The sequence below is a fragment of the Mercenaria mercenaria genome, chromosome 11 (genome assembly GCF_021730395.1).
Source record: "Mercenaria mercenaria strain notata chromosome 11, MADL_Memer_1, whole genome shotgun sequence".
Lineage (NCBI taxonomy): Eukaryota > Metazoa > Mollusca > Bivalvia > Venerida > Veneridae > Mercenaria > Mercenaria mercenaria.
In genome coordinates, this window is record NC_069371.1 from 37,788,795 (window position 1) to 37,807,729 (window position 18,935).

The 18,935-nt window shown below is 35.9% G+C and overlaps 1 protein-coding gene across 1 annotated transcript; it reads right to left on the reverse strand.

The window, feature by feature from the left end:
- Nucleotides 1-2,699: 2,699 nt before the first annotated feature.
- LOC123531869 (uncharacterized) lies at nt 2,700-17,479 on the reverse strand. Its single transcript, XM_045313160.2, has 5 exons — nt 16,874-17,479; nt 15,434-15,592; nt 5,360-5,722; nt 5,003-5,135; nt 2,700-4,558 (listed from the first exon to the last, which is right to left on the reverse strand). Exons 1-5 carry the CDS (start codon nt 17,390-17,392, stop codon nt 2,700-2,702), a joined length of 3,033 nt encoding a protein of 1,010 aa, XP_045169095.2. The 5' UTR covers nt 17,393-17,479.
- Between the last annotated feature and the right edge of the window lie 1,456 nt (nt 17,480-18,935).

Sequence of the window (18,935 nt, forward strand, 5' to 3'; positions counted from 1 at the left end):
ATTGCATAGATTCTGCTTGCAATAGGAATGTGCATAATAACGCGTATTGATTGTGTGATAAATTACAGTTACTGATTTCAAACGACACTGGACAGGTAGGGTTTATACCGGTGACGGATGTCATGTAACAATTTGTTATAGATAAACTCTCTAGCTGTTTGTGATTCGTAAGATCAATAACATGACCTGCACATCTATCCTCAATACATTTCATCTGATCCAAATTAAGATATTGTAAAGATTCTGCTTGTGATAGGAATGTGCATAATGACGCGTATTGCTCATGTGATAGATTGCAGTTACTGATTTCAAACGACACGGGACAGGTAGGGTTTATACCGGTGACAGATGTCATGTTACAATTTGTTATAGATAAACGCTCTAGCTGTTTGTGATTCGTAAGATCAATATCATGACCTGCACATCTATCCTCAATACATTTGATCTGATCTAATTCAAGAGATTGCATAGATTCTGCTTGTGATAGAAATGTGCATAATAACGCGTATTGATCGTGTGATAAATTACAGTTACTGATTTCAAACGGCACGGGACAGGTAGGGTTTATACCGGTGACGGATGTCATGTTACAATTTGTTATAGATAAACTCTTTAGCTGTTTGTGATTCGTAAGATCAATATCATGACCTGCACATCTATCCTCAATACATTTGATCTGATCTAATTCAAGAGATTGCATAGATTTAAACGTATTGATCGTGTGATAAACTACAGTTACTGATTTTAAACGACACGGGACAGGTAGGGTTTATACCGGTGACGGATATCATGTTACAATCTGTTATAATTAAACTCTCCAGCTCTTTGTGATTCGTAAGATCAATACCATGACCTGCACATCTATCCTCAATACATTTGATCTGATCTAATGAAAGAGATTGCATAGATTCTGCTTGTGATAGGAATGTGCATAATGTCGTGTATTGCTCATGTGATAGATTACAGTCACTGATTTCAAACGGCACGAGACAGGTAGGGTTTATACCGGTGACGGATGTCATGTTACAATTTATTATAGATAAACGCTGTAGGATTTTGAGATTCGTAAGATCAATATCATGACCTGCACATCTATCCTCAATACATTTGATCTGATCTAATATAAGATCTTTTAAATATTCTGCTTGTGATAGGAATGTGCATAATGCCGTGTATTGCTCATGTGATAGATTACAGTTACTGATTTCAAACGAATCTGAATAAGTAGGGTTTATACCGATGACGGATGTCATGTTACAATTTGTTATAGATAAATTCCATAGCCATTTGTGATTCGTAAGATCAATAACATGACCTGCACATCTATCCTCAATACATTTGATCTGATCTAATTTAAGAGATTGCATAGATTCTGCTTGTGATAGAAATGTGCATAATAACACGTATTGATCGTGTGATAAATTACAGTTACTGATTTCAAACGACACTGGACAGGTAGGGTTTATACCGGTGACGGATGTCATGTTACAGTATGTTAAAGATAAACGCTCCAGCTGTTTGTGATTCATAAGATCAATAACATGACCTGCACATCTATCCTCAATACATTTGACCTGGCCTAATAATAGATAATGTAAAGATTCCGCTTGTGATAGGAAAGATGATAAAAATGTGCACTGCTTATGTGATAATTTACAATCTTCTATACAACATGAAGTGAGACAAGTACAATTTACACCAGAAAGGATAATTTATTACAATTATCTGTAGTACTCGCATTGATTTTGATCAGAGAGATCAATACATGACCTTCACACTTACATTGATTATTTAATTCAAAGCATTTCTAAAGTAGGCTTGTGATAGAATGTGATAATAATTTACATTGCTCATGTGATAACTAATCAAAGTTCATATAATAAGGACCGTATGATTTATACCAGAAACTGATATGTCATTCAATGATAAGTTTATACTCTGTAGCTTTTTGTGATTCGTAAGATCAATATCATGACCTGCACAATTTTCCTCGATACATTTGATCTCATGTAATGCAAGTTCATTTGCAGATTCTGCTTGTGATAGAAATGTGCATAATGATGCACTTTGCTCGTGCGATAGATAACATTTACTGATTTCACACGACATAGGACAGGTAGTGTTTATACCAGTGATGGATATCATGTTACAATATTTTATAGATAAGCTCTCTAGCTGTTTATGATTCGTAAGATCAATAACATGACCTGCACATCCATCCTCAATACATTTGATATCGCTTAATACAAGTTTATGTAAAGAGTCTGCATGTGATAGGAATGTCGATAAAAATGAGCACTGCTTATGTGATAATTTACATTTTGATACATAACATATGGTGAGACAAGCAAGATTCTCACCAGAAAAGAATATTTTTTCACACCTAAATATCTGTAATTCTCGCAAATGATTCTGATCAGAGATATCGATACAATGACCTTCGCACTCTGGCTTGTTACATATGACCTCGTTCAACTTAAGTTTTTCTAACAATGTGGCTTGTGACAAGCTTAATGATAATGACGTACATTGCTCGTGTGATAAATCACAGTCGATGAGTTTCAAACGATGAAGACAGTGTGTTTATACCGGAACGATAGTACTCCTGTGTAACTTTTTACTTCAATTCTCTTTTGATTCTAGAGAATCAATAGATGACCTTCATATCGTCAAACAATTGAAACATTTATCTGTTCATTTCAAAGTGCCCGTAATGATACTGCTTGTGACAAGAATGATGATAACAACGACCAACCGTGTGATAATGAACGTAATATAAATGTTTCAATACTGCTAGGATCTATATCAGAAAAACGCTTCATGTTAAAAAAACACTCTAGATTTAAATGGCGTAGTTTAAACCTTGCGGTTTGTTGACCATCGGAATTATGTTCTGATATACAATTAAAAGTCAAACGCTGTATCTGACTTTTTACCATATAGTCATTCATATTCTCTGCCCTTGGTGTCAACTTATAAATGCATTCACAAACATGTTCTGTAAGACCTGGAACTAGTCCACATATCATGATTAGCACATTTTCTAATCGCAGCATTTCAGCAACAGAGGTTTCTGGAGTTACTGCAAGGAGACCCTCAAGTAAAGAAATTGGAGTAACCGAAGAATGAGCATCAGAAGTTTTCGATAGGTAACAGCTACACATATATAAAGCAGCAAAAAACTCCACGTAAGACGTATGAATGAATGTAAGTCGTGACTTGTCGTATGTCGGATCGGCACAGTTGATTTCAGTTAGGATACCAGTCTGCAAAATTGCAGCAATATCCTCAGCTGATACACCCAACTGCTTTAGTTTGTACCGACCAAACACAAGTGATGACTCATTACCCGTTATGTATGCGTCGTATGCAATTTTACCTAAAAGAAGTAACAGTTCTCGATTTTCCTGACATCTGGGGTACATATCAAAAGACTCTGGTAGTGGAAGCTGTTCAAGACTGTTACTTTGCAGCTTCGGGTAATGCTCCGTTCTTTCATATTCCCACCCAAGCACAGCATTAACAATGTGTAAGTAAATAGAACTTCTAGAATGAGTTATATCATAATTATTGCAGTACAGCCAGATAAGCTGCTGCAGCAACATCGGTGCTTTGTGTATGTCTTTGAACGATTTAGAAAATGTGAAAGATATATCAGAAGCTGTGGAAGCTGACGCTTTATCAAACAACTCTAAGTATTTTTTTATCATAGGTTGAACAGAGCTATCCTTTAAACCCAAGAGAGTTACTCTCAAGTCGTATTCCGATGATTTCATATTTAAGATACCGCGAGACGATGGCCGAGATGTTGTAAGTATTGTAGAATCCCCTGCTAAACGAGATGTCGGTATCCCGTGATGTCGTGATTGTCTGTTTGATTTAGGTGGTGTCCACTCGTCTAAGCCGTCTGCTAGAATGAGACAACGCTCCGAATCGTTTGTAAATATGTTGTCGACCAGAGTTGTATATTTTCCTAACTGAGCTTTTATCATATCGACAGTGTCATCAATATCATTCGGTATTTCGCGTAAAGGTATATAAAATAAGAAATCAAATTGATTCATATCGCACGTGTTACATTCTTCTCCTTGTACCACTTCGTCTTCGCCCAGGACGCACGATTCATCAATCTGTCTTCTTTTTGTAATGGAGCTGCACCAGTTTTGCATCATCATTTTACAAAATGAGCTTTTTCCAGTCCCTACGTCTCCTACGACAAAAATCTTCTGATTTCGTTTTTCGCCAGTGTTAAATAAGTCACGATAGCTTTCTATATGCTTCTTACTCGTTTCTCTGTCGTTTACAGCTTTAGAGGTATTGCCCTCATAGGCCTCCATGTTAAATAAGCGATGATAAGATTCTATATGCTTCTTATTTGTTTCACTGCTGTTTCCAGCTTTAGACGTATTTCCCTTATTGTCATCTTCATTCTCTTCAACCATTCTAGGAGATACATATACGTCTCTGATGTTGACGACATTTTCTCGCGTAATTAATGGAGAAATTGAGGTCTTTACATAATGTTTCTGATACTCTTCCACTAGGTATTGTTGGAGACCTGTAAGTTAGCTCTTTTGTTAATATTGGTTTAAGTGATTGATTGAAATAAGTGATAGAATTAGAATATGTCTAGATCACAGAATGCTTCAAACACTAATTCCACAGGGCGACATGCGCTTGTAATTTCAAATAGTTTCTAGGATGATTATTTTCCATTACTCAGAACAATAATATTTTTACCTTGTATATTTCGGCCGTATCGCATATAATTTCTAATTATTTCAACTTTGATCTTTTTTGGAGAAAAAGAAACCACAAATAGGGTTACAATTATATTATTCGTTGCAATTCATATGCAAAATGTCAGGAGATTTCGTAAATTTGCAAGATTTTTATACAAAAATCAAAGGTACATGTATATAATTATTTTTATGTTACATATTCCACATGGTACTTCTTTAAATGACACTGCGGATATTACTGACATATTTCAAGACCTTACCTTGTTTTTGTTTCAGGTATTCAATCCTGGTCTGGTGCTTTTCTTCAGTAGCTTTTAGTTCGGCAACTTGATTTTCCAGTTTAAGTTGTTTCATTTGTAAATTTTGTTGTTCTTTTTCAATTGCTTTTAATCTCTGAAATTAATAAAATTAGATTTAATTAAAAGTAATTTGTCAACTTCCTTTATGTTTTGTAGCTTACTGATGGTACAAGCTGTACTCATGACTATTGAGTGTTTGAACATAGTAAAAGTTAGTCATATAATACTAAATGACGGTCTGTTGTCATGATTTGGATTTGTGCTTTAGTATGCACAAGATGAGTTTATAATACGCAATTACAAAACTTAAATACATACATTTTCATGGTCTTCGTGTCCTAGTTTAAGCCTTTTTATTTCCGGCTCATATGTTTCCTGGAACTCTGTAGATACATTTTCTATTGCATGTTTCTCCGCTTTAGCTATTCCTGTAGTAGATTCCAGTGTCTGCAGCTGTACAGAATTACGACTCTCTTCTGCCAATTTCCTAATACCCTCTTCAGACGCTTTGATGGTGTTCCGAGTTTCTTCTGCTAGTTTTCTTATACTCTCTTCAGATTGTTCTTTAGCTACTTTGATACTCTCTTCAGACTGTTTTTTAGCTACTTTAATGGCATTTAGCGCAGTTTGAATGGCACACGCTTCCTCATTTGTTGTTATGAGTAATTCGTCCCTAAGAATCTGTAACAGAAATAGGGACAACTTATATTGTCGAGCAGCTACAGTAATTTAAGCATTTGCAAAAGATGTTCATTTGAATTTTGGGAGGATCAAGTTGTTCTCTACATACGAAATATTTAGTGTGGACGAAAAATACACTGGGGAAAATTCCGAAACCGTCACCTGGTATTTCAACCATTTCAGGCAAATTAATAGTCCCCTGCTGGTTGAAAACAAGTTTCAGGGACTAAAGGATTGCGCTATTCCGTCTGTCATTCCGTCCGTCCGCAATTTCCTGTCCGGTTCATAACTCTATTGTTCATGAAGGGATTTAATATTACTAGGCACAACTATTTTCCATAATAAAATGACGTATATGCACAAAAACCAACCCCTTGTCATCTTTTTCCCGCTATTGAATATCCGTATTGCCAATCAATATATATATATATATATATATATATATATATATATACTGCAATATTGTATATACATCATTGACAGGGGGCCTCCGTGGCCGAGTGGTTAGAGTCGTTGACTTCAAACCATTTGCCCCTCATCGATGTGGGTTCGAAACCTCATTTGGGGCATAGAATTCTTCACGTGAGGAAGCCATCCGCTGGTTACGGAAGGTCGGGGGGTTCAAACCCAGGTGCCCGCTCGTGATGAAATAGTGCCGGAGGGGCCCGGGGGTCTTCCTCCACCTTTTAAAGCTGGAAACCCGCCATATGACCTAAAATTGTGTCGGTGCGACGTTAAACCCAACAAAATAAATAAAATAAATACATCATTGACAGATATCAGACCTTTGTTATACTGCAGTTGAGATAATTAGTCAACTCCCAATAGGGGACTTTAACCTGTTAAATCTAATGTTTCAATGTTTTTTTTTTACCTTTAAACGCAGTCCTCCGTTTTAGATTTACAGGGAAAATGCATTGAAAACAGAGAATCAGATAAATAGGTACAGTCTATTACACAATAAGATATAACTGTTTTAAACATCTCTGTTGCCATGGTTACTGTGAACGTTAAGAAAAATAGGGTACCATGTAAAGTGTTTGGTATTTTTCTTATTACATTATCCAAATATTCCACGTTGGTGATTAACAGAACGGCACAGAAGCCGTCGAAAAAAATCGTTTCATACATAGTTGTTTAAAAATGAGAGAAAATGCGTTACCATGGAAACACGAGCCCCGCGACAAATACGTATTAAGCTTATATTAGAAAGCTAACGCGCATATTAGTAAAATTATCAATTATGCAGACTTCTACGGATAGCAATGAAACCAAAATACACTGAAAAGTGTTAAATATCCGTATTTTCCTTCTTCTTTCAATATAAAGTACCTTTGGAGGGTCATGTATTTCAAACCTGGATAAAAATTGTACTTGAAGGGTCAGACATAAACGGAATTGAGATTGTAGCAGTTAAAACATTAATTTACACGAAATACAGAAAATTGCCGCGGTTCAACTAATTTGAATTTACCCTGGTAACAAGGTAACCTACCTCCTTAAACGAAAGTCTCAGAACAAGTGACAGCATAAATTCAATATCCTGTACGCTAGCCCATGTTGGAGAAGAAAAAGCTTTACTGAGATTGTGATTGTGTTTTTGCAGAGTACTTCAATGAAATACATAATGTGCTAATGTGCAGTTAGGAGTATTAGTAGGCCTCATTATGTTTTTCAGGATATACATCTATGAGAAGATCTTTAAAACGTAACAAAGCAAACTAACAGCAGAACCGTTTTACGAGGTGAAAGGGGAATTCTTCTTTTAAATAAATTAAGTGCAGTTCGAAAAATGTTGCTCCACATGGCGACGTATACTACTTTGGAATGTAACAAAGCAAACTAACAGCAGACACGTTTAACTTTCGTCTGTTTACGAGGTGTAAGCGTGGCTATAATGTAAATTATATTTATCAATCAACAATTTTTATTGCAATGCTATTTTATTATTTATCGTTTATGGTATTTAAGATATTATTAAAATGATTTATTATCGGATATTATTATATAATTTATGACCTAAATCATTTTCAATATTTTGAATTGTCTGAAATAATTTACAGTTATCCGCGTTACACCGTATAGCGGATAACTATTGTCCAATCATAGCTGCATTACAAAACATGTAGAACTAGTTTTGGTATAGCCAAGGGCGTGGTATTATGCTATATAAATAGAAGTAATAAGGAGTGTATTCAGTTCTAGCAAGACCTTTCTAGAGTCATCTTCTACTTTTCAACATGGACAGCGATATGGAGAATATCATACAGGATAAAGTTCAGCAGGCATTTGCAATGCATAAAACAGATATGTTGTCGTCAGTTGGACAAAAGTTTAAGAGAAAAAGTAATGAGGAACAATTTAAAGTTAATGAAAGCATTTCATTACAGTTAGAGGAAGCATCTGAATCCAAGAATTTGCAAGAGGCACGCTCAAAAATTGCGGAAGGTAATTGTTTTACTCATATAGTTGAACGTTTACATTTGAAAGTTCTGCAAACAAAAAAATTGTGTGAGCACGATAACGAGAATATCCGAAGTACATTTTAATATCAATGAGAATTTAGTGCATTTGCACTGCAAATTTGCAGAAATAAATCGAATATGTAAAGATATACATTTCTGACGAACAAGATGGTTCTGTACTAGTGTATGGCTTTGTTACCCAGAGGTCTTGAGTTCGATCCCCGAACGGGGTAAATTTTTCTTTTCACTCAGAAAAGAAATAAATAAATAAAGAAAAATCTAGATTCTTGCAGAAACCGAAACATCGAAGTGTTTTTTTTTATTTGACAATAAATGTAAATTAATGATCATCATAATTAAGTACATACAAATGTTATTTTGTAGCGAAGACCATGATAGCACACAGACAAAAGTTGATAAGAGATTCACAGATTCGTCCGAGCTAGGCTGGAAACTAGTAAATGAATACGAGTCCAATCCTCTAGCCAGTGATTCGGACGACCAAAAGCGGATATATAATTTAAAAGCTGAGGCACGGACCGACCGTAAAGTTAAAGCGGAAAAGGTTAAGAGACGATCCCAGTTTAGGACAGCGCCTTATCGCAGGATCGAGCCTAGCAGAACTGAACAAGGTACCCGCCAGCAATCAAAAAGTCAGCAGAATTCAAGACGTTTGCCAGGGTTATGTTTTGCTTGTGGAAAGCCAGGTCATTGGAAGGGATCACAAGAATGCCCAATGACCAATACTAACAATAAGATAAGTACTTATTTTTGCAATAAGATTATTAGCAAAAGTTCGGAAAACTTTTCAGGTGTCACTAAAAGAGCAAGAAACAAAAGGTGAGAATTTTTCGAAAAATAAGTCAGATAGTATGTCAGATTGCTATCAGAATTCCGGAAATGAAAGAGATCAAACACAGGTAAAATCACCAGTAGGTAGGCTGAAAGAATGTTACGCCGAATGGGAGAGCGCAACTAGCAGTCTATTTATTCAAAATGTTGTAAAAGAAGGTTATAGACTACCTTTTAAAGAAATACCAAGCAGGGCTGTGTTGAAGAAATAATAAGTCGGCTAGAGAAAATCCAGAATTTGTTCTGAAAGAAATTAAAAGTTTGTTAGAGAAAGGTGTCATATCAAAAACAGAAAATGGTCCACATGTAGTAAATCCTTTAAATGTAGCATATGGTAAATCCGGAAAACCTAGATTGCAGACATATTAATCCGTATTTGCACTTGTTCAAAGTCAAGTTTGAAGATGTTAATGTAGCTTAAGACATTTTTGAAAACAGTTCTGTTTTATTTACATAATTATGATCTGAAAGGCGCACACCATCACATTGATATTTTTGAAGAACATAGAACATATTTAGGGTTTTCATTTTCAGTAGGAAACGATGAAACATTTTATGTTTTCATTTCCTTGCCATTCGGAATACGAACGGCAGGCAATATTTTCACGAAGCTTTTGAAAGTTGTTGTAACATTATTGCGAAAAAAACGGTCACCGGGTTGTAATATTTTTAGATGACGGTATAGGTGGCAATATATAGAGATTATGAGGTCGCAGTTATGTCAAGCAAATATGTACAAAGCACAATAAAGGCATTTGGTTTTCTTTTCGCAGACGAAAAATTTCAATGGCAACCGACACGGAAAGTCGTACGGCTAGGTCATTTGATTGATATGAATAAAAATTTATAATTCATAACGGAAGAACGAATACAGATTTTAGAGATAAAGATAAAATCACTTGTTTTGCAAATAAGACTGGACAAATACGGAATAGTCCCTGTCAGATTTTTAGCTTCAGTAGCAGGTCAAATAATCTCTATGCAAAGTGTAATCGGCAATAAAGTGAGATTATATACAAGAGAGGTGTATAAATACCAGAGCTAGCTGGAATGCGCCGGTAAGGGTATCAGAACAAGCGGTTGGAGAACTGCTTTATTGGAAAGAGAAAGTAAGAATACTTAATGAGAATGGTGCAGATTTAAAGTACTTCCGTAACAGTTAATTTGTCTTATACGTGGATGCGAGTGCCACGGGGTACGGAAGTTTTCTAGAACAAGATAACTCTAGTTCATATTCCAGTTGTATTAACGACAATGTATTTTCCCCGGAAGCGGAATTGGAAGGTAAGTGTAACAGTGAAAATGTTACAATTAAGAAAACATTAGCTTTCCCGGAAGTGAAAGCATGTGTTCCACCGGAAGTGGAAAGAGAAATGATAAGCATGTCCCCGGAAGTGGACTCAGTAGAGAAAAATAGTTCCTCTGAAGAGGAAGGTAAGTGTAACCATGGAAATGTTACAGTCAAGAAAACATTAGCTTTCCCGGAAGAGAAAGTTTATGATCCACCGGAAGTGGAAAAAGAAATAATACACATGTCCCCGGAAGCGGACACAGTAAAGAAAAATAGTTGTCTGGAAGCGCACAGTTAAGAAGGTAGCTTTGTTTAGCAGAAAATGTTTAAAATCTCCATGTGGGGAGATAATAGGAGAATGGTCGCTTGAAGAACAAAATAAAAGTTCTACTTGGAGGGAGTCTGAGGCTGTATATAGATCAATGAGAAAATTAGCAAGTAGCTTGAAAAATTCATTTCTTACGATATATCAGATAATAAAAATGTAAAATCAGTTGTGTTAAAAGGTAGTAGGAAAGCTAACATTCAGTCAATTTCTGTTGATTTCAACAACATATGCCAGAAAGAAAATATAAAAGTAAATCCAGAGTGGATTCGTCGAGAAAGCAATACTCGAGCTGATTTTTTAAGTCGTTGTACTGATAGTGATGGTTGGGAAATATGTGATGACATTTTCCAAAATTTTGACCTAAAATGGGGAAGATACACTATAGATAGGTTCGCTTCTAATTTGAATAATAAATGTAAGAGGTTTTAATTCGAGATGGTGGGCACCAGATACAGAAGCTGTTGATGCAGAACTGGTCACGTGACATAAACTTGGTAGTTCCGCCACCAAGATTGGTTATGAAATGTTTAGTAAACTCTTGAAGAGAATGCTAAATGTACATATATAATACCAAAATGAACAAGTGCGCCATATTGGCCTTTATTGATAGACAACGAAGGAAATTTCGAATGTTTTGTTAAACAAAATATAAACCTGAGTAGGTCACATGTTGTTAAAATCGGAAATGAGAACCACGGACTATTTTCACGTTATCCATTAGCATTTGATATGATAGCTTTAAATATTGATTTAAAAAGAGATAGAAAATTTATGTAAAGTAAATAAATAACATCTATGTTACATGTAAATGATATGGACTGTAATCATTCATATAGTATTATTATCAACAGGTGTTGGCTTAAAGAATGTTCTTAAGCGGAAGTGCGAGGATGCTGGGATTTCTGCGGAGGCTCACGATTCTACTCTCAGTAAGTTGTCAAGGTATTTACTGCAGTCTAGAGCGGACAGTACAGTTACAAAATATAACAAGAGGGTCATGATGGCCCTATATCGCTAACCTGGTTAAATGGTTGCTATGAAGATTTGCATTTAAGCTTGACCCCGGGGTCATGATTTGAATAAACTTGGTAGAGATCCACTAGGCAATGCTTTCACACCAAATATCTAAGCTCTAGGCCTTCTAGTTTAATTTTTAGACATATTTGGAAGATTTTCCTATGTACAATCAAGTTAAACCCCCGGGACGGGGCCAATTTGACGCCAGGGGTCATGATTTGAACAAATTTTGTAGAGGTCCTCTAGGCAATGCTACAGGTCAAATATCTAAGCTCTAGGCCTTCTGGTTAATTTTAGAATTTTTTTGAAGATTTTCCGATGTACGATGAAGTTACCGCTGGGGCGGTGTAAATTTTTTCCCCGGGGGTCATGATTTGAAAAGATTTGTAGAAGACTACTATGCAATGTTATATATCAAATATCTAAATTCTAGGCCTTCTGGTTTATTTTTAACAAATTTATGAAGATTTCCCTATGTACAATCAAGTAACCCCTGGGGCTGGGTCAATTTTACCCTCGGAGCCAAGATTTGAACAAATTTTGTAGAGGTCTACTAGGCAATGCTACATATCAAATATCTAAGCTCTAGGCCTTCTGGTTTATTTTTAGAAAATTCTGAAGATTTTTCTATGTACAATCAAGTAACCCCATGGGGCGGGGTCAATTTGACCCCGGGGGTCATGATTTTAACAAATTTTGTAGAAGTCTACTAGACAATGCTACTTGTCAAATATCTAAATTCTAGGCCTTCTGGTTTATTTTTAGCAAATTTATGAAGATTTCCCTATGTAAAATCAAGTGACCCCTGGGGCGGGGTCAATTTTTACCCCGGGGGTCATGATTTGAACAAATTTTGTAGAGGTCTACTAGGCAATGCTACATGTGAAATATCTAAGCTCTGGGCCTTCTGGTTTATTTTTAGAAAAAAATTGAAGATTTTCCAATGTAAAATCAAGTGACCCCTAGGGCGAGGTCAATTTTGACCCCGGGGGTCATGTTTAAAAAATTTTGTAGAGGTTCACTAGGCAATGCTACATGTCAAATATCTAAGCTCTAGGCCTTCTGATTTTTTATTCAAAATTTTTTGAAGATTTTCCTATAGAAATCTATGTAAAATCAAGTGACCCCTGGGGCGGGGTCATCTTTGACCCCAGGGTCATCATTTGAACAAATTTAGTAGAGGTCCACTAGGCAATGCTACAGGTCAAATATCTAAGCTCTAGGGCTTCTGGGTTTTGAGAAGAAGATTTTTTAAGATTTTCTTATGTAAAATCATATGAACTCTCGGGTGGGGTCAATTTTGACCTCGGGGTCATGATTTGAACAAATTTGGTAGAGGTCCACTAGGGAATGCTTCACACCAAATATCTAAGCTCTAGGCTTACTGGTTTTTGAGAAGAAGATTTTTAAAGTTTTTCATTTCGGTTGCCATGGCAACCAGAGTTCTGCATGGAATTCAATTCTTTGAAAAAGAATTGTAGAGCTTCATCCAAGGAACATTCTTGTGATGTTTGGATGAAATTGGCCCAGCGGTTTTTGAGGAGATGACGTTTAAAGTAAAAGTTTACGGACGGACGACGGACGGTGAGTGATCACAATAGCTCAAACTGAGCCTTTGGCTCAGGTGAGCTAAAAACTCATACGCTCAATTTTAGCGCTTTTGTCAGGAAAACGATTTTATTTCCATGCCAGCTCAACCTATATGTGTAGCGTTGTATCCGACACAATTACTTGATAATGGAAAATCAGATACTGTCGTTACAGCAGCATTTTATGGTATAAAGTGGGCACACAATTTAAATGACTGTAATGACCCTACATAAGGTAAACTAGTGAAAACATTACATGACACTGCAAAACGGATTGCTTCAAAGCCAGTTAAGTACAGACGTTGTAGATGTAAGAGATCTTTGTATGATAATGTTATGTTATTCAGGGTTTTTAAGGTTTAATGAAATCAGTAATTTACACTGCAATGATATTGAATTCAAAGCAGATAATTTAGTTTTGAAAATAAAAAAAAGTAAAACGGATGTCCATAGACAGGGAAAGGAAGTCTTGATTTCAAAGGGTTCATCAGTAGCTTGTCCATATTTGCTTTTAAAAAGATATATGCTTATTTCAGATTTAGAAAATAATACAAAGGAATTTTTGTTTAAACCCGCTTATAGATCAAAAGGCACCACGTCACTTATAAAGAAAAACAAGAAATTCAGTTACACACGAGCAAAAGAATGTATAGTAAAGACGCTTAGAGTTGTCGCTCCTGATCTTAAGTCAGGTACGCATACTTTAAGGGCTAGTGGAGCAACAACAGCCACAAACACACCCGGTATGTCTAACAGATGTTTAAAGCGGCACGGTCGTTGAAAAACCGACCAAGCCAAAGATGGCTATGTTGACAATTCCTTAGAAAAGGGATTGTTTATTACAAAATCTTTAATCTATGATTGAGTAGAAATGTGATTGAATGTACTAACTGTTTCTGGATTTTTTGAAAAGATTCTCTATACTTTGTATTGTCTATAAATTAATCTCCCACCATGCACAAAAGTGTTTTGTCTTTTGTTGTAGTAGTTATTATAAGGAAGCTGAGAAGGGACTAATAATTTCCCGTACACCACCAACTACATTATACTACGAAAGTCGGTATAGACTACTGAATTATTTTTCTAACTTTGATGATTCAATTTTTGTTAAATTTTACATTTCACTTCTACTTAGATTATGACACATCTTATTCATATCTTTTGGCAGTGACCTTCAGAATATTTAATACCATTTGTCTAATTCACATTTGACCCGGGCGCCGTGCGATGAATTAGATTACGATTTTCCTTGCGTTTTATTGGGGCATCGTAGGTGTCTACGGGCTACGGCGTTTGTTCCCATTATATACGAACATCGTTCAATTTTTTGTACAGGCTCTTGGGGAAAGGCCGGGAGAAATCCGTACGTATGCTGCGCGGAGATTTTACGGAAATCGTGCATTTTCAGTGCCGTTGCCGTGCAGTCTCCAGTTTCCTGCAGAAATCGTAAGACATCCGTACAGCATGCTGGAGATGGCCAATATATATATTCATCTGAAAAATGTTTTGCCCATATCAAGGCCGCCGCACGGCAATGGTGTGGCCGCAGTAAGGTTGCCACGCGATGATTGCTCAATATCCGTGCGAGTTCACGGGTACTGTACGGGCAGCGAGCGGCAACCTTGCAGCAGCTGTGCGAGGGTCGTGCGAAGGTCCCAAAAGTCTTCAGTCTCCGTGCGATTTCTTTTGGGCACAGAAAATCGAGCGGTGGCTGCACGATCAGTGCGTGGCATCCTAACGAATCCCTAGCGAGGGCTGTACAATGCCACCTGCGAAATATTTACTGGCTACGGATTTTTTCAAATTTGTATAATTTTTCGCTAATTTAAACACAATCGTAGAGGCTGCGATTCCAGTGAATCCGTACGAAAATCGCACTGCCGCCTCCTGTCTCCGTACAGAGGCCGCACAGAAACAAGGATACAGGCAGTCTACGGGCTCCGGCCAAATGTTTTATGACAGACTGGTGTGTGATTTGCTTTATGGAACCTTTTATTAGGAGTAAACTACTTGTTTTCAATAAAATCAATCATACTTAACTTCATTTTAAGATATTATAAATATAAATGACCGGTATGCATTATTTATCCCTTAACAAACAAATAATTGACGTTGCTTCTTAATCGTTTCCTTACTATGTTAATTTTGAATTTTATGTTTACAACAAACCTCTTTTAATTTCAACACTGCTGCCTGAGCTGCTGGGTCAAGATTTAATGATTTCTTGTCTTCCAATACTACTATCATAGACTGTAGATATCTTGTCAAGTCGTGGTCCGCTATGTCTAGTGTAGAATTGTGCAGAATCTCATTACGTATCTCTCGCACCTGTAGTCAGAAAAGAAAAAGGAAGAAATAGTAAATAAATTTTTGACAGGAGTGCTAAGAGTATCTTTATGTGCATCCATCATGTCGTCTTTGTCAGCTATTGTAGCTTAATACCATAGCTTGGGTATTTATGTTATGCTTTACGAGGCGATGAAGTTGATGCAACTAGAATTTAACTACTTTCAAACAGTAGAAAATATTTTTCGCAACGTTTTGAATTTTTTACTATGATGAAGATCTAAGACTGATATCTGCCAAAGTTGCAAATACCCCTTTCATGTGTAATTTTAAATTCAGTATTTGTGTACCAATTAGATAACTATGCATTTTTGTATATTTTCATCCATCAAAGACCAGTCATGCTATCACATTTTAGTGATAACTATAGATAGGCAACACATTTATATTTTATATCATTCAGTTCAATAAATTAAAACGGTAGGTTTTTAAAAGGTGCATACGATCAGTAGTGACATTTTAGTTCTTTCAAGACATGGAATCCAACAAGTATATAAAAGCTCGAATTAAAAGTATTACAGATACTGAGATTTCATTTACATTTGTATCTAACGTCCCCTTCTGGATTTTTAAATATTACAACTACATCAGAACAATGTGTACTCAACTCTCCCACAGTGTCAATCCAATTGAGACATGAGCATATTATCGGGACTAAGTGGACATGAGAATATGATCGGGACTTTCATGTCCGAATTTTTTCTGGAGTTACGGCCCTTTTATACTTATAAATATATTAGCTAGATAAGAACATTATGTACTCAACTACTACAATTTCCATCGAATCAAAATGAACCTTGGTATAAACCATTAACATGAAGTGGACATGCTTGTGTTGTCGGGACTTCTGTGTCCGATTTTTTTTTTTTTTTTTTTAGTTACGGCCCTGTTATAGACTTTATTTATTATTCTATTATGCATTTCAGGGGACATACGTCAATAATGTCGACGTCAATCTTTTCCTTCACACGCTATTATTGGGGGCCTCCGTAGCTGAGTGTTTAATGTCGTTTACTTCGAATCACTTGCAGATGTGAGTTCGAAACCTCGCTTCGAATATAAAATTCCTCATGTGAGGATGCCATCCAGCTGGCTTACGGAAGGTCGATGGCTAAATCCACTTGCCCGCCCATCCTTAAAGTATTGCTCAGCCAAAAGCTGAAATGTAAAATTATTGCTCAGGAATTCGTTAAGAAATTACAAAGAACAAAAGCTTGTACAACATTATAGGAGTATATAAAACGGCATTAACCATATTCCTACCTTACTAAAAGAGTCATTTGGGGGATCGATGTTGCACTGAATCTCTGATTGGAAGAACTCGCCATTTATGATAATGCTTAGCAACCCTGAAGCATCAGTTTCGGCAGCAGTAGTGTTTGATCCTTTGCTTGTGGTTGTTAAGAAACATTTTGCAAACTGCCAGTGATCATTGTACCAAGTAGAACAATCAGTCACCCAATACGGATCTCTGAAACGGTGCTGTAATACTATGTCGTCATAGATCTTGCTACATGTGGCACAGTTTCTGTTTTTCCTCTTTCTACAGTTACATCTTCCTTTGTTCGTCTGAAGACAGACATTCCCACTAGCATGTGCTGGGAGAATGTCTTCTATAGCACAATTCGTGCATGGCGTAAGGTTTTGAACGATATTTGCATGTTCCGCTTTGGTAACACGATCAGTGAAGGGATAGAGACCTTTTTGGAGATAGAACAAACCGAGGGCTCCTCTCACCCAATTCCTGTACGGTTTACTTTTTATCTTACTGTGGTTTGACATTGTTCACCAGAGTAGGTTGACTTCTACTGACTTCAGCCAAGTATGTTAATACTTCACATTTGCACCACGTTCCACATCAGAATACTAAATAAAAGATATTTAAAAGGTGTAATTATGAACACAGATGTTTTAATAGCATTTCTTTCTTTCAAAACATTATTTGTAATTAACATACTTGCGTAAATAGTTGTTTCCAGTTACCAAGACTGAACATAGAAATAACATGCACATTGCATCTTAGATAAAACCTGCACGTAAAGGATATCAATGTTGACATGATCATATAAATGACCAAAGAAATTTTCGAAAATTATTGGAAATATGTTCGTAGCGTAAATAGTGCAAAACGTAATCTCTCCTGGATTTAATACGCGAAGTGAATCTCTTTCGCTAAATACAAATAGAAATGTCCACAATATTTCAAAATTTTACTGAAAATGGGTCACTACATTTCCGCGAATATCTTAACAAGAATAACCTTTACACTTATTTGAAGAGAAAAATATTTTAGCATTTACAAAAGCTGATTACTCTGAATAGAATAATTGATTTGTCTAGAAATTCTCTTTTGTCATCTATAGCACTGGTTTAAATCAAATATATTCGAAAACCTTTAGAAGCATAGGGAGTAACTATTGTCTACCATCATAGGGTAGCAGCTCTCAAGGCCCTGGTACTGGTTCACCTTTATCACGAGATTCCCTGAACTAAAATATGGGGAGTAATGAAAATCATGTACATGCATAATTTGAAGAATTATTGAAACGATTTCAGTGACTGATATTTGACATTTTATTTAAAATATTTGTAACGTTCGTTGCAAACCCTCATAAAATATAGCAGTTTCGAACCTTATTAAATGTAATCGCACTCGCATAATTATTTCACATACCCATAGCGATTATATATATATAGTTGAACAAAGTTGCCTAGATCAAAATATAAACATCATTCTCAAGCAAAGGTTTGACCGGTATGGAAAGGAATTAATATAAACATTTACTTGTTTGTTTTCTGATCAAACATTTCATAAATGTATTTTGCACAATGACTGTTACTTTATCGAAAGAAATAAAATATGTTTAAACTAAATAAAGGTTTTTATACGTGTGACGTCTCTAAAAGGTCACCCAACTCATCGTGTCGCTATATTTAGTGGTCTTTTGGGATCAGTCCATTTAATTTACATGTATAACAGAATTCCGCTGAAGCCGATGCAAAAGGGCGTCAGCGGTGATGCACATTTTATTATCTCTCATGAACAGATTCAGTCAAACCAAGTATACCATTATCTTTCTGAATTATTTTTATAGAATTGTTTTCTAGACTTTCAAAGAATATTCTCATAGATTTTTATAAATTGATGACAGACATGTACATCAAATATCATTATAAAATCCTGTATTGTACTTTCATGTTTGGAGGACCATTTATTAGACTGGCATATAACTACAAACAAATGATTGTTTCATCGTTTAACAAAGCTTGATTATTATTGTTGTTATTCATTTAAATTAGACTTTGATTCAGTCGCGATTCCGCT